The sequence below is a fragment of the Prunus avium genome, chromosome 8 (assembly GCF_965620075.1).
Source record: "Prunus avium chromosome 8, drPruAviu1.hap1.1, whole genome shotgun sequence".
Taxonomy (NCBI): domain Eukaryota; kingdom Viridiplantae; phylum Streptophyta; class Magnoliopsida; order Rosales; family Rosaceae; genus Prunus; species Prunus avium.
In genome coordinates, this window is record NC_142291.1 from 38,904,535 (window position 1) to 38,929,627 (window position 25,093).

Consider the following 25,093-nt stretch of genomic DNA (forward strand, 5'->3'; position numbering starts at 1 on the left):
AAAATGCTCGAGGGCCAGTGCTGAAATGAGAACAAAGACTAGGATACTCGAAATACGAATAGCCCAAATAAGCATGGCCCCACAGAAGCAAAGCCCAAAAGAATTTGGTTCATTTTTCTTTGAAGCCAATGTTCAATTTTCTTGCATAAGCCCATTCTTTTTTCTTTCTTTTTATAGGTATGCTCCAACATGCGTCTGCAGCATCCTAAACCCAGACAAGATGTCAAGCCAGATGCAGAGGAGGTTTTGCTCTCAAATGAATTATAAGAACAGAAAAAGGGCAAGAACCTTTGATTAATTGAAGCAAAATTGAATTTTACATTAGAGAAGAGTACAAACGTGGAATGCTCGTTAGGGCTGTTTCAGTTAACAGTGTCAAACCAAAAGAGGTACTTGTTCACAAAACATAGTAACAGAAGCTTACGAATGCAGCAATGCCACTTAAGATGCAAAGTCTATCTAACCTGCTTTCGTTTCTCATCTTCTCCTCTTTTAGCTCGTTCTGTACCTTCGAGTATAAGTGACAAGACTCAAGAACTTCGCTGTAGTTTTTGCTCCGACGGCAGCTCAATGCTTCCTTAAGAATAAGCAAACTGTTTCTTCCATTGACGTGAGAACCTTCCATGTCTTCCAGCTGCATGCTTAATTCTGTTAACTTAAGAGTTGTCTGAACACCTTCACCCTCAGTATAAATCACTCTGAACTTCATACTAAGGATGCATTCTACTACTTGACATGGAAGGATGTCTCTGGCGGGAAGGATGGATCCAAAGCGAATCACAAAATCCTTGTCTGTTGGCCAATGCCTTTGACCTCCAAGAGGGCACCAGCTAGCAAGATTTGCAGCTTGCTTTATTTTCTTATTTACAACAATCCAACTAAGCCGGAGTCCATCACGAAGCCCCCGCCACAACTTCCCGTCTTTCCTTTCTGTCTCCGTAGAAGTAATTGGTGGAAGACCATTAGCAACAGAAAGGAAAACCTCACCATCGTTGTCATCGTCTCTATCAGCATAAGTAAGAAGGTCAATCCGAAAGGGGCAGTTGTAAAACCAACCATTGAAGCCATTTGCATTTGGAATGCCCCAAAGAACTTTTGAGCAGATTATTTTATCCTTGTACCTGATGTCCACAAGAGAAACAAAATCCGACGGTGAAATACTTTCAAATTCATCCATGTCGCCATAGTATTCAGCCTCAGTCCATTCCTCAGGGTATTCAAGGTAGTCATTCCATTGATACTCTGAAACTTCCTTGTTTACAATAAGGGGAAAACAATCAGCATAGAACTTTCTGAATCCACCAATGGATAATATTAAACTTTTGACATCCTCCCTATTGGTTGAAGGCCACATAGAAGAGCACACATCTTCCCATAATCTCTCTTCTTTTGAGATGGAACAGAATGCTGCACAAGCACATGCTGCACTAGCCAACGTTGGTCCATCAAGACGCCTCAATATATCGTAGAAAAGATCTGTGCTCAAAGATGCCATATTCTCAACTGGTGCAACTGACATTGCAGTAGATCTCTGATAATCAGGGAAACAAAGCACATGATAAATCCGATAAGAGCTCTCAAGATAATTACAATTTTTTTTACAAGAAGATAAACACAGTATTAAGACAAGTTACACCAACAAAAGTCATTAAACCAAGGGCCAGAACATTTTACTCTGGAATAATATACACAGAACTAAATGACAAAGTGCTTTACAGAGAGTTTTCACCAACCTTGATTAGGTCAAGTAACTAGGGCTAATCAACACTGGCATGCAAACCAACTCATTACAAGGTTTACGGGTAACCCAGTCTGGTTGTAATTGAACTGCTTCAAAACAAAACAAAAAAAGAATCAGTGGAAAGGAAATAAGGGCAGGAGAAAACAGAAAATGTACCTACAAATTCAAAAACCAAATAAAAGCTTCAGGCAGAAACTTTATAACCAAAGAGAAGAAGTGTCCTATGCAACCTAATCCAAACCATTAGTCTCTTCACTAGACTGAACAAAGATTTAGAAAACAAAACAAAGTGAAATGACAACCATTATCAAATTGTCGTTTTACCCAAAAAACCACTATAGATACAAGAGAGGAGGAAGAAAGACAACTTAAATCACTGTTGAAACCAATAATGGAAACAGTATGGGAAAGAGGTTTAGAGTTTATTAGTAGTTAGTACCTAAATTGGCAAAGTGCAAGCGGTTCCAATAAAAATTTAACACAGAGAATACTTGCAGTTTGGATGATCATAATTTAGGTGCCTTTCATAATGTTTGAAAAGGATAGGATGAGTGTATTATTAACAAAATTAAACCAGAGGAAGAATTTCAAATTCACGAAATCTCTCTATGGTACTATATCTCACCAATGCCTCTAAAGATGCAAGTATGCATTCACTAAATTGGCAAGAACATTTCTGTTTTTTAGTTTTTAACAAATCCACGACGCATGATACAAGCAAGTATCAAGATCATGTAATGTGATTTGTCCTGTTAGACACAAGGACAGGCTTCAGAAATTGGTAACACTAAATACAAATTCAAAAGCATTGAGGCAGGTAAAAAAACACAAAAGAAAACAGAGCAATGAAAATTTAAAAAGCCGACAGCATAGATAACCATACACCATAATTGATCACAGCCTCCGAAACATGAGACATGTACTTCATTCTATAATTGAATTCTAAAAATAATAATGGATCAAATAGTACAAATATTGAAGACCAAATTCAATTAAAAGGTAATTCAATTCTAAAGGAAATAATGGATCAAATAGTACAAATAGTAAAGACCAAATTCAATTAAAAGGTGGACAAGGTAGATAAGGTGGATAAGGTGGAAATAATTAAGGGGAAAAAACAGCTTTGTCCTTCCGAGTACCAACTTGTGACAAGTAAAACATGTTATGGGCAAATTCCCTTTCCTGTTCGTTCAAAGATGACAATTTTCTCTTCAAACAAAGAAAATAAGATTCCAATATAATCCATGGCAAAAGAGAAAACTGCAAACGCTACTTAAGAAAACACACAACCAGCTAGAGAGAAATGGGAAAATAAGATTGAGATGGGCACCAAACTCGAGTGATAAAAGGGCTAAATGCTTAATAAATACATAAAGACACCAAATTTCAAACTCACCCAAATCAAAATGACAAACACGAACCAAATTCCCACATAAACACAAACCAGAAACGAAGGCTTTGCATAATCAGCATGAAGAAACTGAGAAAATAAGAATTGGGTTTGGTGTTGCTAACCTCATTGATGATAAGCCCTGAGCTCACACGAACAACAAAACAAAGAAGCTTCAACACAACACAAGGGCAGGCTTTGACCTTTTTGAGATTTCCAATGAGAGAAGCATGAAGCTAAAAAGAACCCAGATGGCAGAAGACGATGGCAAATCCGATAATAATATCTTGTTAATCAAAGGGACAGGTTCGCGGGTCACTTTCCATTTGTTTTTGGGGAAGGTTACTGGCTCACCGTGTTCCTTTTCTTTACGTTTGACACGAAACGAAACTACAAGATATGGGATTTTGGCTCTCTCTCTCTCTCTCTCTCCCTCTCTCTCCTATCATGCGATCCAGTTCACTTCCATTAACCGGCCAAGTTTTGCCACCTCATCGCATAAATTTATTGGACCAACCATACCTTCATTTATACCTACCCCTAACCTCTCTGTGTTGAATTGCCTTTTTTATTTTTTATAATAAGAAATTGTTAAAATATCATATCATGAAAGTTGAAGTGTGAGCCACTGAAGCATAAGTGAGTCAGAAAGAGTCTGTCCGCCCTTTGCATTCAAGTTCGATTCTTTTTTCGTAACATTTATCAATTTGTTAAAGGTATTTCCAAAAATAAATTTAAAAAAATACCTTAACTAATTAAACCTTATAGCAATAGGGGTGTTCGATTCTTTTTTCGTAACATTTATCAATTTGTTAAAGGTATTTCCAAAAATAAATTTAAAAAAATACCTTAACTAATTAAACCTTATAGCAATAGGTGGTAACGCCCCGCATCTAGATAGATGGGAAGGAATATGTTGTTAAATAAATACACATAGGTTAGGTTAATGTGAATAATCATTTTTTTTGGGTCAAACATATAGGATGATATAAGTCGCAAACCCTATAACTCGAATTTAGGTGACTAATTGCTTTCATAAATAGGTTGATTAATTGGTGAGATCTGAGTTGTAATGACGTTGAATTTAGAAATCACTAGAAATGAAAAAGGATAAGGAAGCAATGAGCATAGACATAATCGAGGTGAAGAAAATTGTTTAAAAGGTGGGGGTTGAAAATTGAAATTGGCATGAAAGGGAGAGGTTGCATTGCATGCAAGCTCACCAACAATTGGTGGGGTCGAAGGCTGTAGGCTCACCACGTGGATAAAAGTGAATATTAAATAGGAGAGCTGGTGGAGATTGGATAAGGACATGGCAAGGATTTGACTGAGACTGAGAGAGCATACTCCCATCCATCCCATCCTATCACCACAATTGTGGTTGCGCAGCGCCCAACTCAATTTCTTCTTTAGCTTTCTTTGAAGGCATTTGGTGATTGTGTACGAATGTGCTTTGTAGTCGTGGGTACACTACAACCTAGTGCTCTTTTGTCCTCGTGCCCTAATGTCTACCAGATTGGAGGGTTACGGGGATCATGGTCATGGAGATGTAGCTTCTCAACATTTCTAGGTTTTAATTCCTTTGGTGACTAGCGGAATAACGAGAGTTGTTATTAGCACTCGAATAAAACCGACCTCTTGGGGACAAATTGAAATTGCACTTGCTCCATAAATTAGGAGTTTCAATAACGGTTCTTCATGCGTATACATCACGTTTAGCAAGTGGGATTGAACTTGACTATTTCAATTAAAATATGCAACAATTTCTTACCATTATTAGGTGTATTAAAACTGGACTTATTAAATTGGACAATAATCTGACATATTAAGTCTTACAAGTCCCATCTAGAGGAATGAGACTCATAAGGACTAGTTTGGACTCAATTTCGGTTCAATCCAAGCCAGTTAGACAAGTAGAATTCTATAGTGGAGGGTCTCATCTAAGATTAGGCCGTATCTCTTAATTATTGAATCAAATTGGTTAATTGAATCAAACGGTTAAAAGATAGGATCTCATCTAAGGGCTTTAATATAAGGCCCTCACTATAGAATGACTCGGTTAGACAAATCATTGTTGAGCGTTTCCCCAACCCAACCCACAGAAGAAAGGCGGGCTCCAGTTTTTAATGGGCTTAATGAATAGAAGAGTAAGTGATATAGGCCTGGACCATCTCTTCCAAAAACGCGGCCAATAGTCATAAATAACAGGCTAAGACCCCAACCAACAGACACCAATCAAGTGAGCCCAAAAAACCCAAAACAAGGGGTTTCTAGAACAGTCTAGATCTCCTCTTGTTTTCGTATGAGGATTCATGCTCTGCACTTGCATCAAACAAATCTGAAATCTAAAATCTAAAATCTAAAATCTAAGGCCCCGTTCGTTTACGTTTTAGAGGCTTATTTTCATTTTCAAAAAACAAAAACAAAGCAAAAACGTGTTCGGTAGGCAAAAACAGAAAACATTGAAAATGTTTTCATAAAATGAAACCAACTTCACGTTTACTTCTACAAAACAAAAAAAAGTTGTTTTTGTTCTCCCAGAAAACAAACGCTCAAAACACTCTCTCGCTCAATCTTCTCTCCCAATCAGACCAAAAACCAAAATTCTTCTCTTCTCACTCACCCTTCTCTTCTCTCCCCCTTTCTTGACCACTCTTCTCTCTGGCTTGGCTCACTCCTCTCTACCAACAGGAACAACACCCATCTTCTCTGACCCAAAATAACACAAATCTGCAAACTAAAAAAAAAATACAGAGGAAGAAAGAAAAGAAAAGAAAAACAGAGACAAGAAGAAGAACCACCATATACCCAGCTCAATCACCATCATCACCCAATCAAACCACCACAACCATTAATTAGTGGAACCTAGAGAGAGAGACAGAGACACAGAGAGAGAGAGAGAGAGAGAGAGAGAGAGAGAGAGAGAGAGAGAGATGGGTGGGTGTATGAGATTCATGCCATGGAAGGAAGGAGGAGTGGGTGCGGCCTGGGAAGGAAAGGAAGAAGAAAAGAGGAAGAAAATGAGAAAAAATAAATGGCCTTGGGAAGGAAAGGAAGAAGAAATGAGGAAGAAAGAAGAAAAGATGAAGAAAAAAAGAAACAGTCGTGCGAAGGAAAAGAAGAAGAAAAGAGGAGGAAAGAGAGAAAAGGAGAAAAAGAAGAAAAAAAGAAAAGAAAAAAGAAAGGAGATAAAATAGTTTTTTAGCTTTAATTTTTTTCATTGTTTATAATAATAATTTTAGCCTCTAAAAATATCAGAATTATAAAAAATACACCTGAAAAACAATTGTACTACCAGACACGTTTTCATTGTTTTTGTTTTCTGAAGATATTTTCTAATTAATCTACCAGACGCATTTTCATTTGCATGAAAATGCAAATTTGTTTTCTTGTTTTCATTCTCTGAAAATATTCTCTGAAAACACTCTCCGAAAACGTTACCAGACGGGCTCTAATTCTCTAATTCCAAAAGTTTTCAGGGTTGAACTCAATCGAAAGAACAAAATAGTTTCATTAGAGCAGAGACAGAGAGAGATCACAAATTTCACTAGCCAGTAATGTCCTCCATTGCAACAATCACACAATAAGAAAGTTGTTGAAATTTAATTAATTAAAGAACCTACAATTTCAAAACTCCATTATTGTTATTGCCTATTGGTGTAGTAGTAGATAGAGTAGTGTTTCCGAGTTTACTACCTTAGAAGAGTTAATGGCTCATTCATCTGCGGCGGTCTCGGCAGCCTTGACGACGGCATCTTCGTCGGGGTCGCGAGCAGGGTCAGACTTGTCCATGGCGGCACGAGCCTTGTCAAGCCAGGGCTTGAAGGCCATCTCTATGGCTAGCCATCCAACCGCTAGGGCTCCGAACACCACCATGGCTTGCTGCGTAGCCGTCGGCTTCCCCATCTCTTTCTCTACCTTCCTTCCTTTGCCTTCTTCTACTTGACAAAGTTTGACGGATTTCAAAATTCTCAAAAATTTCTCAATTCTCTACGCGTCTTGCCTTGCCTTGCCTTGGAGAGGTGCAGCGTTATATATGCTACGGTTTGGTTGGGTTTGGGTTTACGTCCCGTCACCGTCTGGGTTTGCCCCTCTTTGGCCACTAGGGAATCAGAAACCCGGATAAGAAAGCTGCTTTTTGGACACTTTGGACCAACCCGCTTACTCTACGCTTATACAAGCGTTTGTTTGAATTGTATCCAACTCAACTCAAATCAAAGTTTTTGTATTTGTATCCAATTCAACAAAAAAAATATTAAAAACTAATCACGCCCAATTATTCAACTCGAAAATTAAAGTTAATTGTACAATCACGCCCAACAAGCTTTTTTTGCTCAATTTACGCAAATTCCTTCATCAACATATTATAATGAAATCTCATGAAAAAGATTCATCTGGTTGACATGGCATGGCAAGGCCATGTCGGGGATGACAATGTCGGTACAGGTGATTTAAGATCTAAAAGCTAAGCAACAACTAAACATGTCTCATGCAAACTTCAATCAAATTCCGATGCAACGAAGAACAATACAGCATGGCGGCAACTCCTTGTCAAGATCCAAGCTATTAGCTAGCTATATCACCTAATAAGAGATGAAAACTACAACTTTCAAAAGCATCAACAAGAATAGGGAGCGCTAATTTTGGTGCCTCAACACCCAAAATGAAAATGGAGAACTGTATATGAGATGTCAAAAGCATATCGATTACCAACTTCTTAATAACATTTTGGGAGTTTCACTGGGGATAGACAACGAATAAAAGTGCAATACCGAAACTCATTTAACGTCTCCAAGATCACCGATAAGTTCTTCCTACAACAAAGGTGTTTACATAACCAGGTGCCACAAAAATTATAACCAGTGCGACATCTTTAACGGCCACGCCCACGTCCCCGACCACGACCGCGCCCACGTCCACGGCCCACGGGTCTCCCTGAAATTGAAAAAACAAAGACAGGAAATAATGAGTAGAAGATTTATGACAGTGACCTGCGAGATAGCACTGGGTAAATCAAGAAAAATAGGTACGATTTAAAAATGATAATTATATCTACGCCCAATACAAGTTGCAGTACCTGCAGTTGGCTTCTTGGGCTTGACCCTAGGTGTCTCTTCAACTAGCAAAGTCTCAAGATTCAAACTATCTGGGAGGATATAGTATCGAATATTGTTTCCCCTCACGCTGAGATGATCCAGAGTCACTGGGTTCTTCCCCTTCAGCGTAAGTTTCACTGTCTTCAAATGTGTATTCATACTGATATCCACACCTGTACAAGAAGTTACCAGTCAGACAGAACAGCTACTTTTCTCCCCTATCAAGTTAGTTGGACACAAGGCAAATCAAAGTGTGCAACAAAATCAAGATTTAATTTATGTAATAAGTTAAAAGTTAAAAAAATCATAGACTCTTCATTTCTCTCCACAAGGCAATCCAGTCACAAAGAGCTGAAGCTTCTTCAACCATTACCGGATGCTATTACATAACACAAGAATCTCCTTTGGAGAGTATTAATAAAAAATGAGCTGTTCTACAGAAACATTTGTGTTAGTGATGCATGTAAAGCAGGGTCAAATCTCTCATTGAGTCATTACAAACAAACAAATTGAAAACATAAATTTTTGAAGAAAACAAACGTTAAACATATGAACAAATCATTTTCTCATAAAATTTTGTGTAATATTTGTAACACTAGGTTTACCAGTAAAGAAACCACCATAAGATTTTTTTTGTCTTTTACTAGAGGATCAAACTAAAAAGCATCTTCTTCCCATTCCAAAATTAGGACTCGAAAGTTCTGCTGATGCTCTGTAGCCTATGCGCAGTTAAGGAATTGATTATCACGTAATACATAGAAGTAATCAGGGGGCTCAAGCAGATTATGTGCTGAAAAACGATATCCATGGTTTAGAGATAAACCACAACTACATCCCAACTCTTGAAAATCCAATGTTGAGCAAATTCATAAGCTCTGACTCTGGGTCAAAACTTTGAAAGGAAAACAGAAGCATCTCAAAGTATACAACATTTGTTAGACACATGTTTGTTCACATCATAAAAGGATCAGAATTTCCAAGGAAATTCCCTCTACAAAGAAATCAAAATGATACAGCTGCCAGAAAATGAGCATATATGCAGTAATTGAAATCATTAACAATTCTCTTAAACAAGCCTGAACTCACAAAGATGTTATGTGCCCAACACCATAAGTAAGGAAACCATTCAAATCTTCCAGTATTCTAGATACTTAGACATATCCTGGTTCGCAAGTACTCTATGCACATAAAAATAAATTATAACCACTGAGCAATCTATGATGACAGAGCATATGTAATGTACAGAACAAACTTATAACAAGCCATTACAAGTCCTAAAACTTTGTCAATTGCATCTTAGTAGACTCTAAACTGGTATCCATGCTCTGCTGATGCTTCTACATGGTCAATTTATACGAATTGGCAGAGCCGGATGAGCAAAAACTTAGTTCTATAAACCCCCAGAGGGAAACAACACTCCAATCTGAGTTAATTGTGGGAAGAGTTGAGTGTCCTAAGACAACCCATGGAGATGCCCCACAAAGAGAAACCAACAATATAATTACTACATTTTTCACTAAATTCGTCTTATGCAGTATAACTGACAAGAATCTAACATTAAATTTAAGGTAAGACCCACTTCTGCTATAAACACAATAATCACATTCTAAGCTACACAAAAACTAGTACAAGTTGCTTTATAAGCTATAAAAGGGTAGCACAAACCTAGGGTTTAATTAAACCCTATTATGTAAAAACTTCACTTTTCATATCATTTTAGAAAGAAAGGAGTAAGAGAGGAACACAGAAATACCTGTAATGGTGCCGTTGACAACGGTGCCGTTCTTGAGCTCGATCGACACTGTCTCGTTGTTCAACTTCATCAAGAACCTGCATATTTTCAATTTCCATTTTTACTTTTGTACCAGCACAAAATTTGCATCGCTGTTAACTGAGGAAGAAGAAGAATTGGAGGAAGAGAGAGAGGAAGACTAACCTGACGAGCTTCATTGTTGATAGATAGACGACAGCTAGGGCTTAGGGTTTTGAAGCGTAACTGAAAACGAAGCGGGAGAGTGGGGGATCTTGTCTGTGCCGCACAGAATGAAATTAATTTTAGGGCTCGGGCTGGTGAGGAGGTCTCTTAGTAAACGACGGCAAAATTACTTAAACGCCCTTCCGGAATCCTACCGCCGTAGTAGAATACGTTGTCGTTTTATGAGCTGCCGACTCACTATACCGCGAGCTGGGCTTAAATGGAATCGCATACAAAATGTGTCTAATCTTTAATCAGCCCATTAAGGTTAAGCCCAAGATACTTTGAGGTGAACAAAACTCGTAATAAAACCCTTGTGGTTATAGTTAATATTGTTACTAATCTCCATCCAAATCAAAATTTTCTATCACATTACCCTTCAATTCGAACCAATGTGTGTGTCATTTACAAGGGTAAAAGTTCCTTGTAAGCATGATTTATCAGTCAAAGGAGCTTTAATCATTAAATATGATACTTTTTAATCCTTACACATCACAGTGACACGCATACACACAAAAATTTAACGTACTTTTTATTGAATGTTGGATTTGAATTAAGATTTGCAACTAAATTAACCACAAGTGTATTATTACAATTGTTTTTCACTGCATAAGTAACATTGACATATGACCGACACAACATCAATGACTTGTGCAATTTGGCCAAATATGAAAGGTCATTTTGACATGATACTATTTTTCACCTTAGTATCTCAAAGAAATATGGTTTTTTGTTTTTGTTTTTTTGCCTCCTTAATTATACTACAATATGGATTAGAGGATATTAATTTACGGGGGTGTATGAATAAAAGAAGACAACTCTAGCAACTCAAACATGACATAATTCCTTCTTGGCTAACTAGTTGCTTTGTGGGCACAAAATCCTCCCCTTCCCCAAATTTAGAAATGCAATTTACCACTTCACCATTTTCCCAAACATCATATATGATAGTTTTAGTATCCATCTCAAACCTTTATGCTTAATCAATTGGTAGAAGCAAAGTTTATGAATTTTTTGAAAGTAGTTATACTACAATGACTATAATTTAATTTCTGGTATTGGTCTATTAGAAGATGCCATTGATTTTTGTTGAATTGGTAACAAAGAAGAAAGAAATGGTTTAAAACCATTTTTTTTTGTTTCTAATGAAATTTTGTTGGGAAGAGGGTTAAACTATAGGATCTTTCACAAAACAATATGTATGAACAGAAAATTAGAGCCTATCCCCAAAAAGAAAAAGGGCAAAAAATCAGAAATTAGAGAAGTTGGGTGGGGGTGGGGGACAGGACAGGGCCGGTGTAGAAAGCAAACAACTAAACATAGTCGCTGGCGGTTCCTTAAGGTATATAAACGAAGAAGCGTTTTCATCGAACCGTTAGTTTGTTTGTTGGCTCTCTCTCTCTCTCTCTCTCTCTCTCTCTCTCTCAACTTGTCTAATGTCTCTCTGAAGTCAGTCTGATCCATCCAAACCTAAAACCCTAGACTCTTTGAGTCTCATCGATTCAGCAGATTGAAGAATCCAAGTCAATGGTACATACATAGATCCATATCACTCCTATCCTATGCTTATCTTTAAAATCTCAATCCAAAAAATGAAAAAAAATAAATAATAAAAAATATATATTTATCCAAAACATAATTGGGATTTTGTTAATTATGTCATTTTGATTTATTAACTGTTGCCTTTGTTGGGTGGTGCTTAATTCCTTATTAGGATGGAGAAGAAAGACGCTTGGGCTTGAAAAGAAAGAACCCAAATCAGGATTCTGGGTTTCAAAGTAGGAACCATCAAGCTTTTGATAGACACATGCTTCCTGAAGGTAGGTAATGCTAACACTGATTATTAGTCTAATCGGTGGTTAGAAATCAATAATATTTGATTACAAGCTAATGGGTTTGTTCTTGTGCTATTAGGTTGGGTGGGTTGCCCTGCTTATGGTGAAGAAATAAGTTGTATAATTCCTTCAAAAGTACCGCTTGGTGAGTCTTTCAAGGATCATATTCGTGGTGAAACATACACTCCAAAGCAAGTCATTCATCAACAAAGACTTCTAGGAAGAGAAGTAATTCCTTTTTTCTTGAAGTACTATACTTTATATTGTATGATGTTGTTATGCTGACTGATTTTCATTTTCCAGCTTGGTTTAGTGATTGATTTAACAAACACTACTCGTTACTATCCCGTTTCGGATTGGACAAAAGAAGGCATTCGTCATGTTAAGGCAAGTGTGTTTGTGTTCTGTTCCTAGTTAGTAAGGTTTATATTTTTTACTGATGTCCTCAAATTTGTCTGCGCCAGATACAATGCAGAGGAAGGGATTCCGTACCTGATAATGTATCTGTAGATAAATTTCTCTATGAGGTAAACTGTCTCTATGCTAGTTTTATGAAAAATTCACAGGACCCAATAGAAAGTTGAATGCTTTTTTCTTCTCTTGAATTCATGTCGCATCATTGTTTGGTAATGAGTTTATAAAAAGAACAAATATGTCGCTGATTTTGTGATTTTTAATAGGTATCACAATTTTTCTCCAATAGAACTGACCCAACGGAGTGTATACTTGTCCACTGTACACATGGGCATAACCGCACCGGTTTCATGATTGTTCATTTTCTTGTGCGTAACGAATCAATTTCTGTTACCGAGGTAAGTAATTAGTTCTGTGGTAGTCATTTGGGTTCTGATTGAATCTATTCCATGATCCAAGAAACATTCATCACTTTTTTGGGACTGACCATTCTGCAGGCAATAAATAAATTTGCCAAGGCACGGCATCCAGGAATATATAAACAGGACTATATTGATGAACTTTACATGTTTTATCATGAAAGAAAGCCGGAATCAGTTGTTTGCCCTCAAACTCCAGAGTGGAAGAGATGTTCTGATCTTGATGACAAGGCAGGAGCTGCGATGTATCAGGACAATGTATGTATTGTTTGAAATTAGTTAATCCTGTTTAATGTCTGCTTTCAGCAGTGCCTTTTGTCTTGTTTAAGTACCTAACTGGATGCCCGACCTGTTTGGCTGTCAAACCACTTCCCAGTTGAAATGCTTATATGTGAGATCATGTGTTTGGAAACCGTGATTGTGATATCCATTTTTTTTAATGACGAAATTCAAATTGCACCTTTGCCTTTGGCTTGATCGTTACTGAAAGTAGATTTTTCCTCTTTATCTAACTTTTCTTCTTTTGAATGCATTAGGAAAATCACGTGAGAAATGAAGCAATGACAATTGATGATGTTTTGGGTGAACCAATACCTTTTGACCAGCAAAAAACGATGCAAGAAGCCTGTTATCATGCACTAAAGTTGGGTGTAGGGGTAGGCACTCAAATCTAGTGCTTTGAGTTGTGCTTTGTATATTAAGATGCAATGTCAATATTTTATTACTTCTCCTTCTTCATGATGTTGCTGTCATTATATTCTGATTAATTTATTTCTGGCTATGTCCTCAGGGTAGAGGGAATTTACAATTTCCAGGGTCGCATCCTGTTTCGCTCAACAGGTTTGATTTAACGATAGCCATATCAATGACAATTATGTACTTCTACTGGTTCGGACACAGTTTTTTTAAGCATTATAAACTGATGGTGGCTTTTTCAGATCAGTAATGTATTAAAATGGACTAAATGTACAATTGGATACTTTCAGTTTGTAATTAGGAAGTTCCTTAATCAATTTCATCAAATTCTTTTTCAATGAGTGGACATCCAGTTTTCCTTTGTGTGTTATAAATTCAGTTGTTCTAATTTTGGCATATAACTTTGCTAAGCTGTTTCCACATGCTATGGTTTTGTTGTGAATAATACCTTAAATGAAATGGGTGGAAGTATTTTTTGCTGATACAGCTTATGTTGCTTCATCCTTTCAAAGTGAAGAAAAAAACCATTTTGATGAGTAATTCCAAGATTTTACTTCTTAGGTGGTTCAGGCTGGAGTCTGATTGTTTCAGAGATTTTTGTCTGATATTGGTTTCCTTTTCTCCAAATAAATAAATGAAAGGGTTGTTATTCATTAATATTATAGTATCATCATATTTAAAGGTACTTGGTTTATGGTTCATACAACACTAAAGTTTGCATATCATTATATTCTCTGTAGGGACAACCAACAATTATTAAGGCAACGCTATTACTATGCCACATGGAAAGCTGATGGAACACGTTATATGATGCTAATTACTTGGGACGGCTGTTACTTGATTGATAGGAAATTTTGTTTCCGAAGGGTCCAGATGCGTTTTCCTTGCAAATTCTCAAATAAGGTGTGTATGTGCTTACAGTTTTGAGTTCTGACACATGGAACTCGCTTAGTTTGATGTGAAGTCTTTCCATAGATGATTCATTTGTAATCATTTTTTGAAGGTTATACCTGAGAAGACTCACCACTTCACATTACTTGATGGAGAGATGATAATTGACACCGACCCAAATACTCATAAGCAAGAGAGAAGATACCTCATTTATGACGTCATGGCAATCAACCAACTCTCTCTCACAGAGGTTAGATATATGATAATGCCATGGGAATCTATCTTGATAGTTCCTGTTCCCCCTCCACCCCCACCTTTTTTTTTGGATGGTTTATTTTCCAATCTCCGTGTTGCTGGCAGCCTCTTATGATGTAGTTTCCAATAGCAGTAGGCTTCACATAAATTTGCTGCTTGTGTATTAACATAGATTTCTTCTTGTTCTGTGTGTGAGCATACTGAGCAGGTTTATAGGTTCTAAACTAATGTTTCGAATGTTGGTAGTTCATATCCTTTCTGTGACACTATAGCTCCAAACATTTGATCCAAGGATTACCTATTGACGCTTGTTCTTCAGCCAATTTTTCTAAGGGTGGAGAAACATTATGGAGCAGATTTTTCTGCTTCAAATGCCAGTCACATATGCATATTCCCTCTCCCTAAGATGGACTATCCTCGTGTTTTGTCAAGTATAATGTTTTCTGCTTAGGTTTCCTTCTTTTGACCCTCACTATTGATATCACAACGTGTCATCTTTTATTAGACTTATAATGAATTCATTATAAAATACTTCAATTTATTAATAAGTTGATATCTAAAAATGGTCCAGTTGCCATTCCATGAACGGTGGAAAATGCTTGAAAAAGAAGTGATTGAGCCTCGAAATATGGAACGTGATACTCTTTCCAAAAGTCCAGAGCCTTATTACAGATATGACTTGGAACCATTCAGTGTATGTATCTCAACAATCAAAGATTACACTAAATGTTTTGATTTCCTTTAACCATTAATGTTTATAGTTGCATATTCTGTCATGGTTGGTGTTTTACTTTGTTATAGATGTTCATCAGGTGAGGAGGAAGGGTTTTTGGTTACTATCTACTGTTACGAAACTTTTGAGGAAATTCATTCCTGGGCTTTCACATGCATCTGATGGTCTGATATTCCAGGTGATTAAGATTTTGGAGCCCTTCACAGTGAGCAAGTTCATTATGTGGTTATATCGTCCTATACTTCATTATGTGCTGATGATCCGTCTTTTTCAGGGCTGGGATGATCCATATGTACCCCGCACACATGAAGGTCTTTTGAAGTGGAAATTTCCTGAACTGAATTCAGTTGATTTTCTCTTTGAGGTTGTATGATGGCTTTTCCTTTCAGACTGTAACACGTCTTAATTTTAATTTAGTTTCATTTGCTGCAAATTACAGTGTTCTGTTTAACTCTCTTCTCTGTGAACTTATACCATGATGATAACCTAAAAATAGTTTCTGTGTTGACAGTTAGGAGTTGATGGTCGGGAGCTACTTTTTCTGAATGAGCGTGGAAAGAAGAAGCTAATGGGAGGCTACAGGGTGGTTTTTAAAGGTCGCATTTTGATACTTATATATTCGTTTCATATTTACCCTCATATTTATGTTGACAAGTTATGATCAAGAATTTGTAGGCACCTGATTGTATTGATTTAATTTTAACTTAGCTCGGAATCTAATACCGTGATATTCCGAAATCCAACCTGCAGATGAGCTCGACCCTGCTCTTTGTTCAGGGAAAATTATTGAGTGCTCCTGGGATGCGGAGGGAAATGTATGGGTGTGCATGCGGACTAGGCCAGACAAATCAACCCCAAATGAGTTCAATACCTATAAGAAGGTATTTTCTTTTCTCTTTTTTCTTTTCTCTAAAACGTGTGTTTGTTTTGGACTAATTAATGAAGGCTGTGTTTCTCATCTGAAACAGGTAATGCGAAGCATAAAGGATAATATCACAGAGGAAGTTTTGTTGAAGGAGATAGATCAGATTGTCCGGCTACCCATGTATGCTGACCGGATACGGAATGATATTAAGGCCCATGAGCACAATTCTTCTTCCCGGCGCCGGTGATTGTGGCGCCCAAATAAGCATATTTCCAATTAGAGGTCACAAGAAATGGGATAGCAAATTCAGTGTAACCTTAATTTCTGTACCCACCCACCCCAATGAAGTAGTTTATGTTATGTTTTTGTCATATCAGGTCAGGGATCCCACTATGGATTTGTATCATTATCAGCAAAAGGATCATAGTTTTTTCTTTGCTATGGATCCCGTGGTGTATATTAGCAACGTCTTAATCCAATTAATTAATTCATTCATTGGTTATAATAACACCATATCATCTTTTGTTTTTGTTTTTTTATTTTGAGAAAAACAAACACCGGTAAAGCCATGTCTCATTAGGAAAGATGAGATTTTCCTTATATATATCCTGCACTGTCTAGACCATTGTGTGCTTTGCAAAGCTTTTCAAGGATCTTCTAAGAGTAGCTAGGGCTTTGTGTTCCATTAGAAATAAAAGAAATCTCTCACAATGGTGAAAAAGTCAGAAAACCTGAGAGAAAGTGAGGAACAGTCCAAAAATTTGACGAAGCCAATGTCGTTTCCATCAAAGTCTTCGATCAACAAAAAGAGGAAATCAAAGTCGATGGAGCAAAAGGACGAGGGTTATCTCGATGATGATATATTTGTTGATCTTGAGGATTTAATGCCAGACTTGTTGAAGTCTTTGGAGCATGAGCATGTTGCTAGTAATTGCACCTCTACAGTAATTGATCCGATTCCCCAATCAGGCAATAATTATGATTTTTTTACTCTAGCAGATATTGAAAATATGTTTGAGGATGATTTGAGTAACATTAATGTTAATGGTAATTATCTTCCAATTACCAATAATGATGATAATAATAGCTCCTCCACCAACAATGTTGATGCGGCGGTGACCGCGCATGTGACCGGAGCTAAGGAACATGAGACGACAAGCTTTGAGGCAAATGACAACTTTGTTACTGATTATTTAATGGATGTGTTGGATAATTGCGACGATAGTGAGGGTGGCAAAAATTGCAATGGTGACGATGGCAGTGACGATGACAATGAGGATGATGATAGTGGCGAAGATGACGATGTCGGATACGATAGTGACGATGGTAGCGACAATGACGATGGCGACAGTCCTCTAGTGCCAAGCTGCAATGTTGATCAATTATTGGAACAATATATTGTTTTCGCTTAATTAAAGTATTATGTTCAATTTCTATATATGAAAAAACTTAGAATTCTTTTTTATCCCTTTAGTGATCCAATTTCAAATGAAATTTGTTATCTTATTGTTGATTTCAACATTTAAATCCATTACGACAGATAGTATGAATCAAAATCTTGATTAATTTTTTATTCTTAATTACATTGGCTATTAATTAATTCTTTAGGAAAAGAAATTCTTGATTTTTAATTAAACATCAGTGTGGTTCTTGATAATAGACATATCTTACTAAGTGCTTCTGATTCAATCCAATTCATCCAAATCGATATATACAATTTAATTTTGATCAATAATTTAGTAAATTAGGTTCTTAAGTTCTTAAACAAATATTATTGAATTGAATTTCTAAATTTCAAAACTGACACGATTATATCTATGACGAATTTACTTGTTAGAATTCGGTCTAACTAATATATATATTTTTTGCATTTGATTTTATATTGGTTTAATGAGTTTGACCAAAATAAATTTCAAGGGTTAATCGTTTTATTAGTCCCTGAACTTAGACCCGATTTGCATTTGAGTCCCTCAATTTCCAAAATGATTCCTATGATTCTTTAACTTCACTTTCGTTAGGACAAATGGTCCTGCCGTCAATTTTGTTAATTTTTTCTGTTAAATGCATGGGCAAAATGGTATTTTTATGTTAAAACCAAAAAAATGAATAAAAAATCATATCTTTAAAATAACAATAAAAGAAAATCAAATAAAAAACCAACCAAAAAAAACAAATCAAGTTTGGGGAAGTAGAAATTTGGATAGAAGTTGAGAGAGAGAGTTTAATTTTAAATTTTTATTCATATTTTAATTAATATTGATACAAAAATACTATTTTGCCCATGTATTTAATAGAAAAGTTAACAAAATTGACGGCAAACGAAACTGAAGTTGACGGACCACGGAAACCATTTTGGAAATTGAGGGACTCAAATGCAAATCGGGTCTAAGTTCAAGGACTAATAAAACGATTAACCCTAAATTTCAAATATAGATTATTTTTCCATAAAAAAAAAAAAGAAAAAGAAAAAGGAAAGAACCACAGCCGGCTTAAGCAATTAATGAAGCAATAACCGCAATAAACAAGTGAGAGGATTACCGCCACAACAAGAACGGCCAACACTAATACTTTCCTACTTGAGTGACACTCAAACTTGGTGACGTGGACTAAAGACAAAAGCTAGTGACGTTGTATTCCAGATTTCTTTCCTTTCTGGAGCTCAAGAAATCAATATTTTATTTGCTCTGTTTCCTGAAGACGACAAAGCTTTGCTCCGTACATCATATTGACCCACTGCCATCAGGAAAATCATAGACAGATTTTGTTTTCCAAGATTCACCAGAGAAACCGAAGCTCTCTAGCTTCCTATATATTACCATGAACCCTCTATGGTTTTTGTTGCAAGCTTTTCCTTCTCAATTAATTTCTCTTCCTACTAGCCAATATTGTGTGTTGTCCGCCAACCTCTGTGTGTGTGTGTTTTTTTCTTCTTCTGGTTCTTGAATGGCGGATTCAATGGCCAGAAAAAGTGAGGACGGCAAACGCAAACGGTGCGAAAGTAGTCCGTCTACAGAAGCAACTTCTCAAGGAGGAGCAATGCCGGGCGCGAAGAGGCACGCGACATTGCACAGGAAAGCAGAGAGGCTTGAAGAACTCCATGCGAGGGTTTGCATTGTTTGTTACAATCCGAATGGTGGCAATTTTTCGTTGTGGCCAAAGGAACCGGCCAAGGCCAGAGAAATCATCACGGAGTTCCGAGAACGTAAGAAAACCAGATCGTCGTCAGGTGGAAGAAAGAAAGTGGTCAGGATTTCGGATTTGTTGGGAAGTAACTTGAAAAAGAAGCGCAAAGGAAAAAAGAAGGGTTTTGATGAGAAAGAGAACCTGAAGCTTGGTAAGATTATAAAGGCTTTGAAGACCAATATACAAACTTTGGAAGAGAATATTAATTCTTCTGTCGAGGGAAGAAAAACAGAAACTATTCAGCCATATATATATGGTGAAGAGAGCAAGGCAGAATTGTTGGAACCAAAGAGTTCTAATTACAACAACGACGGCCCAACTTTGCCGATATCCGGAGGTAATTTTTACGACGATAATATCGAATTTCGTTATGAATTTGACACTAATGATATTTGTGGTAATGCTAATTTGGAGGCTGGCTACAATAATGGAGACTTTGAATTAGTTAAATCGGAGAATTTTGGTGGGGTCGATACTTATAATTATAACCCTGCTCCATTGGGGTCTTATTGTTCTGCAAGCTCAAGCTGCTGGGTCGACATGCTGAAAGGAAGAAACACATCAATGATATCTCCACTTAATGAGGCATTGTTGTGGCCTCCTCAGCCTTTGCAATCTCAGATGATCAATGATTACAACAACTATACAAATGTGCCTAATTAACTTGTTTTGATCCCCCCAACACCGTCAAGTGCTGTAGCACTTAATTTTTAGTTTCTAGCTTAATTTCAGTTTATTAATTGTAACATGAGAAGCTTTTTCCTATTATTAACTCTATGTTTAGAAAGATTATCCATAATTAAGACCATATTTCAGTTTTTTTTTCCTACACCTTGTCAATGTTTTAGCTTGGGGATCAATGATCATGAGTATTTACTATATATGATGCATATTCTAATTCGTTTATTATTGGTCGTTTAATTCCTTTTTCAATGCAAAGAACCCACTAGTGTAGTGGTTTGGAACAATTTCTCTACCAGGAAAGCTCATTGGATTCAAGTCCTAACATTAATTTAGTATAATAACGTCCCTCTCAATAAGAAAGCTCTTTTAAAAAAAAAAAAAAAAAAATCCATTTTCAATAAATTAGGATAATTTAGATTATAGTTTAAACATTAAAGAAACACATCACATTATATTTTTGGATATTGTCATTATGTCTTAAAAAAAAAAAAAACCTTTTAATTTATAATAAAAATTCAAAAAATTATTAAGCACACCAAATTTATAATAAAACTCATTAACCAAATTTGAAATTATAGAAGCGTGTTCTTGTAAATATAACATCATAAAATCAACAACAACAAAAAAGTTGCGGCCAGCCAACATCCTATTGGCCACTTATTAACACTGTGTGAATTATTCAATATATGAAGTGTATAATAAGATCATCATTTAATTAACTTGATAATTAATTGGTGGAGGTGAAGTTGAAGTTGGAGCATGTGGTTTGCCTAAACAGAAGCGAGGAGCTGAAGCCCAGCCTCGACGTGGCCAAATCGAACTGCAGCAGATTGTTCTCCAACTGGTACCCTCCGATCACGATCGAAGTCCTTGGGCTCTCACCCCCATTCACAACCGCAAGGCACAGAACGTCGTCGTTCACTTGCACCATCGAGTTGGCCCCGAACACCCTCCAGAACGTGCTCTCGTTCTGCAGCACAAGGTCAATGCTCGGCACGGCCGGCCCCACACGTGTGCTCAGCACGTTGTCCCGGCTGAAGCACACCTCGAAGGGGCTCACAGAGGACACTCTGGTAATGTTCATGGATTTAGACTCGCTGATAAAAGCCTCGGTTACGGCTTTGAAAATGGAGGCCTCGAGGACCGTGTAGGAGTTGACGGTGCTGATCTTGGTCCCACCCACGCCGTCGCGGTCGATCGACAGCAGTGTCGTGTTGACAGCGACGGGTTTCTCGTTGACCTTGATGGAGTTCACTTTGATGAAGTATTCGGACGAGGCTTCCCCTTGGGAGAAGGCTGAGGCCGTGCTGACTGGATTTATGAAGAGCGGGGTGTAGATTAATGACTCTGAAACGTCAACGTTTGGGAGCATGACGTACGGGCCGTCGCCGAAGAACACGACGCCGTTTGATGACACGGAGGACGACAAGCAGATGGCGAATTTCCTGTCGAAGCTGAAGGCGGATGCGAATTGGGAAGGGAGAGATATTCTGGTGCGGCCGAGACCAGCCATCCCCGATACACCAGCGGCGAGGCCTTCTAATAGGAACGTTGGCGCGCAAGTGAAGAGGAACTGCGAAACGCTGACGTTTCGGCCGGGGTTGAACCCGTTGGTTGACTGGACCGAGACGACGTCGTAGGCGAGTTCACCGCCTGTGGCCGTGCGCGTGACGGTGTTGTCGGGTGTGAGGCCGCACGTGTTGTTGTTGCAGCCAGGTTTGGGGGACGAGAAGCAATCGCCGCAGCCGCTGGCTCGTGCGAGTGAGCATTGAGCTGAGCGGCAACGAGCTGGGCGGTATGTGGAGGACACGTAGTTTTGTTCGCAGTCGACCCATAAGAACTGGCCACCGAGATCAAGGACAAGGTCTATGGGCACGAGAGGGGTCCTTTGGGTAATATGTGTGGTGTATTGGAGGGTAGAAGCGTCTTTTGAGACTGGGATGACGAGGGCTTTGGGCCTGAAAGACTGCTGAGCCAAAACGGGAGAGGCATTGAAGAAGAGGAGGAGAAGGGTAGAGATAGAGAAGAAGAGGCAACATTGAGTAGAGGAAGCCATGGTTATGGTTGGATGGTTGAGTTGAGGGGAAAGGTCTATTTATAGTTGTTGATGATAAATGTTGATATGTATGCATATATGTCACGGTGGTGTTTAATTAAAAACGAAGAAACAATTTTATATATGTATAAATCAATGCGTGAAAATGAGACTGGTCATTGTCACCCTAAATGTAGATTAGATATACAGATGCGAGGTGGATAAGGCACCGAAAAGCCTTAATGTCAGTGTTTTCTGCGTGGTTTCTATGCATCTAGTAGTTCAATCAAGGAGGCAAGGTGACCTTGTGAGTTTCGTCGACATTAATTGACTTCTAATACATCTCATCATCACTCATCTATGTGATTGAATTTTGAATCCAAATGGGAGATTATCACTTTTAACATTGAGAAAAGAATTACTCGAGAAAGATTGCAGAATTTTGAGAAGTAACTTGTTCAGAGTAGTCTCAAAAAACGTGAGTGAATGAATTATCATGTATCTTTATGATTGAACGAAGTAATCTCAATCATTTAAATCATATATATCTTATAATTTTTGACTGGTATGGATCTTGAAACAAGTTAGAGTAGAGAGGGATGCTTGCTTGCATTGCCAAAGAATTGTTCTTCCATATCCAACTTAATTTTTAATTATTATAAGGAATTCTATCTATTGTTGTAGCTGACTTTGAAATGATAATCAAATGCGGCGGTCGATAATTAATTAATTGACTAATTTTTTAAATTAGAGAATCATATACGTATATACTTCATTCTCGATCTAATTATGTTGCGAAGATAACTTTTTTTATAGACGAAAGAAAAGAAAAAGATTAACAAAGTCAGAGCATATCTTTTTGTTGACCGCTGACAGTGAAAGTCAAAAGATGTAACCTTCTGGATATTGTGAGTGAGTAACGAGTTGTAAAAGGATCAAAGAGGTTATAGTAATACAATTGACCTTGAACATCATAAGAATTACAGCATTCATAGGGCTAAGGTGGACTGGGACAAGGTATTGCAATTTGTACCAGACCTTTTGCCAGCAAAACAAACAATATATCTGAAAACACTTAAAAGCTTTCGTACGCACCAAATTCACCCTCTTTAAGTATTTTTTTTTAGGTGAGACCCAAGGGTATCCACCGCCGACAGCAGTGACTAATCCCTTTTGCCGCGGGAGCTCTCCCAATGGAGGTAAATGGCTGGCCACGAAATGTGCCTTCTTTAAGTATTTTTTTGAGACCAAAATACTTATAGATGCTATTTCAAGTTTTAACATATGTTATTAACCAAGTTTAATGCAATATTAGGCGGATGTTAAGGTACCTGTTTTCATAGCTGAAATTGCACCTAAAAATCTTCGAGGAAGACTAAACTGCTATAAACCAGGTAAACATGTAACCAGAAATGCAATCCTTGAAGCTAACTGGCAACAATCTTTATACCTAACTTTGCCTTTTGCTCATTTTATAGTTAATGATCATTACCGGAGTGTCTGTCTCCTTCATCATTGGGGTAGTAGTAAGTTGGAGGGCTTTAGCAATAATCGGTGAATTTCTTAGACAACCATACCAAAACAAGGCAAAAATAGAGAGAAAATTTATTGCAATTAGTAGTTACCAAAGGAATTGGGGCTGTTGAGCAGTGACAGAGGAGGTGGGTGGGGGCAGAGGAGAGCTTGATTCTTCGGAGCTGTTGAGCTCTGGAGGTGGCGGTGGAAATGTATAGCCGAGCGGCTATACTCTTGAAATAATATATATATATATATATATAATACGGTTATTCTCTTATCCGGATGTCCGCACGTTATTATCGTGCGGATCCTATTGTAAACAGGCAGGAAAACAAAGAGGGGTAGTACAAAATACACTGCGTCCGCACGATAATAACGTCCGGATGTCCGCATAAGAGAATTTCTGTATATTTTAACGGTATAGCCGCACGGCTATACGCTGTAAACATTTTTTTTTATTGCAGGCGTATAGCGGCTATACGAGTTAGATTTATTTTTTGTATTTAAGAAGTATAGCCACGCGGGAATACTCTTTAAATATATATATTTTATTTAAGGCGTATAGAAGCTTATTTTTTTTATTAAAGACGTATGGCCGTGCGTCTATATGCTTTAAATATATGTTTTCATTTCAGGAGTATAGCCGCGGGGCTATAATATTTAAAATATATTTTTTATTTAAGTAGTATAGCCGCTCGGCTACACTATTTAAAATATTTGTTTTATTTAACGAGTATAGCCGCCCGGCTGTACGCGTTAAATATATATATTTTTTCTGGAGTATAGCCGCGCGGCCATAGAGTTTAATTTTTTTTTTTTACTATTGGCTTATAGCCGTGCGGCTGTACTCTTTAAATATATTTTTAGCAAAACGGACATCCGAAAATACCGAAAATAGAACTCTGAGTTCTATATATTAACTACGATACAGTTGTATAGTAATCTCTTCTCTCTTCTTCCAAATTCCAATGTTGATTTGAAAAAAGAGTCAAGTCTAGAAGCAGTTGATTTCTTCTTGTAAGCTCTTTTTGTGCTCCGTTTCTTTTGTGGATGGTGGGGCCAACCCAAGGTCTTCCATTGTGATCGGAGGGCATCAGATGGATGGAGGATAGTTTTCTCCAATTTGATCTTGAATCCATGAGGTTGGGGTTTACCCAACACTTTTGACCCAAGGAACCAAACGTGCCAACTTCAATTTTACTAATCCAACAAAAATATTGTGTACTTCATTAGTATAATAATTAATCTTAGCCATAATATTATCTTCAAATTTCAATCGCGATATGCCATATTATTATGTTACTAATTATTAGAATGAATGAAGATTTCAAATAAATGAAATATTGTCACATCATTTGAAATT

The 25,093-nt window shown here is 37.4% G+C and overlaps 5 protein-coding genes across 7 annotated transcripts; 1 reads left to right on the plus strand and 4 right to left on the minus strand.

Annotated features, from left to right (window-relative positions):
- Positions 1-261: 261 nt before the first annotated feature.
- On the minus strand, positions 262-4,883 carry LOC110749858 (F-box protein At2g27310-like). 3 transcript variants are annotated; one of them, XM_021950061.2, is made up of 3 exons: positions 3,257-4,883; positions 1,734-1,827; positions 262-1,531 (listed from the first exon to the last, which is right to left on the minus strand). In XM_021950061.2, exon 3 carries the CDS (start codon positions 1,517-1,519, stop codon positions 398-400), a length of 1,122 nt encoding a protein of 373 aa, XP_021805753.2. In that variant the 5' UTR covers positions 1,520-1,531; positions 1,734-1,827; positions 3,257-4,883; the 3' UTR covers positions 262-397. The 3 variants fall into 3 exon arrangements, with proteins under 3 accessions (XP_021805753.2, XP_021805754.2, XP_088101428.1); XM_021950062.2 differs by having other exon boundaries at positions 1,734-1,830; XM_088245302.1 differs by lacking the exon at positions 3,257-4,883 and adding an exon at positions 3,138-3,162.
- A 1,741-nt stretch (positions 4,884-6,624) lies between these two features.
- On the minus strand, positions 6,625-7,277 carry LOC110749848 (outer envelope membrane protein 7). Its single transcript, XM_021950050.2, has one exon. The coding sequence runs from the start codon at positions 7,035-7,037 to the stop codon at positions 6,846-6,848; it is 192 nt and encodes a 63-aa protein (XP_021805742.1). The 5' UTR covers positions 7,038-7,277; the 3' UTR covers positions 6,625-6,845.
- Positions 7,278-7,815: 538 nt separating this feature from the next.
- On the minus strand, positions 7,816-10,316 carry LOC110749847 (small nuclear ribonucleoprotein SmD1a). Its single transcript, XM_021950049.2, has 4 exons — positions 10,164-10,316; positions 9,981-10,057; positions 8,209-8,400; positions 7,816-8,066 (listed from the first exon to the last, which is right to left on the minus strand). The coding sequence occupies exons 1-4, from the start codon at positions 10,175-10,177 to the stop codon at positions 8,005-8,007; spliced, it is 345 nt and encodes a 114-aa protein (XP_021805741.1). The 5' UTR covers positions 10,178-10,316; the 3' UTR covers positions 7,816-8,004.
- Positions 10,317-11,454: 1,138 nt separating this feature from the next.
- Positions 11,455-16,840, plus strand: LOC110749852 (uncharacterized). The gene is made up of 17 exons (XM_021950054.2): positions 11,455-11,732; positions 11,917-12,022; positions 12,117-12,265; positions 12,341-12,424; positions 12,502-12,564; positions 12,718-12,849; positions 12,949-13,128; positions 13,407-13,526; positions 13,661-13,710; positions 14,307-14,469; positions 14,570-14,707; positions 15,284-15,406; positions 15,525-15,623; positions 15,720-15,809; positions 15,957-16,041; positions 16,196-16,326; positions 16,414-16,840. Exons 1-17 carry the CDS (start codon positions 11,730-11,732, stop codon positions 16,555-16,557), a joined length of 1,860 nt encoding a protein of 619 aa, XP_021805746.1. The 5' UTR covers positions 11,455-11,729; the 3' UTR covers positions 16,558-16,840.
- Positions 16,841-20,742: 3,902 nt separating this feature from the next.
- LOC110749854 (putative aspartic proteinase GIP2) lies at positions 20,743-22,287 on the minus strand. Its single transcript, XM_021950055.2, has one exon. The coding sequence runs from the start codon at positions 22,231-22,233 to the stop codon at positions 20,905-20,907; it is 1,329 nt and encodes a 442-aa protein (XP_021805747.1). The 5' UTR covers positions 22,234-22,287; the 3' UTR covers positions 20,743-20,904.
- Between the last annotated feature and the right edge of the window lie 2,806 nt (positions 22,288-25,093).

What these genes read in the sequence shown, in the direction of transcription:
- LOC110749858 (XM_021950061.2), bottom strand. Translation starts at nt 1,519, where the DNA reads ATGTCAGTTGCACCAGTTGAGAATATGGCATCTTTGAGCACAGATCTT.
- LOC110749848 (XM_021950050.2), bottom strand. Translation starts at nt 7,037, where the DNA reads ATGGGGAAGCCGACGGCTACGCAGCAAGCCATGGTGGTGTTCGGAGCC.
- LOC110749847 (XM_021950049.2), bottom strand. An exon ending in TGTCAACGGCACCATTACAG is followed by an intron (nt 8,401 to 9,980) that starts GTATTTCTGTGT and finishes CTTCTTGTACAG; the next exon opens with GTGTGGATATCAGTATGAAT. An exon ending in GCCCAAGAAGCCAACTGCAG is followed by an intron (nt 8,067 to 8,208) that starts GTACTGCAACTT and finishes TTTCAATTTCAG; the next exon opens with GGAGACCCGTGGGCCGTGGA.
- LOC110749852 (XM_021950054.2), top strand. An exon ending in AAAGACTTCTAGGAAGAGAA is followed by an intron (nt 12,266 to 12,340) that starts GTAATTCCTTTT and finishes TTCATTTTCCAG; the next exon opens with CTTGGTTTAGTGATTGATTT. An exon ending in TAGATAAATTTCTCTATGAG is followed by an intron (nt 12,565 to 12,717) that starts GTAAACTGTCTC and finishes GATTTTTAATAG; the next exon opens with GTATCACAATTTTTCTCCAA.
- LOC110749854 (XM_021950055.2), bottom strand. Translation starts at nt 22,233, where the DNA reads ATGGCTTCCTCTACTCAATGTTGCCTCTTCTTCTCTATCTCTACCCTT.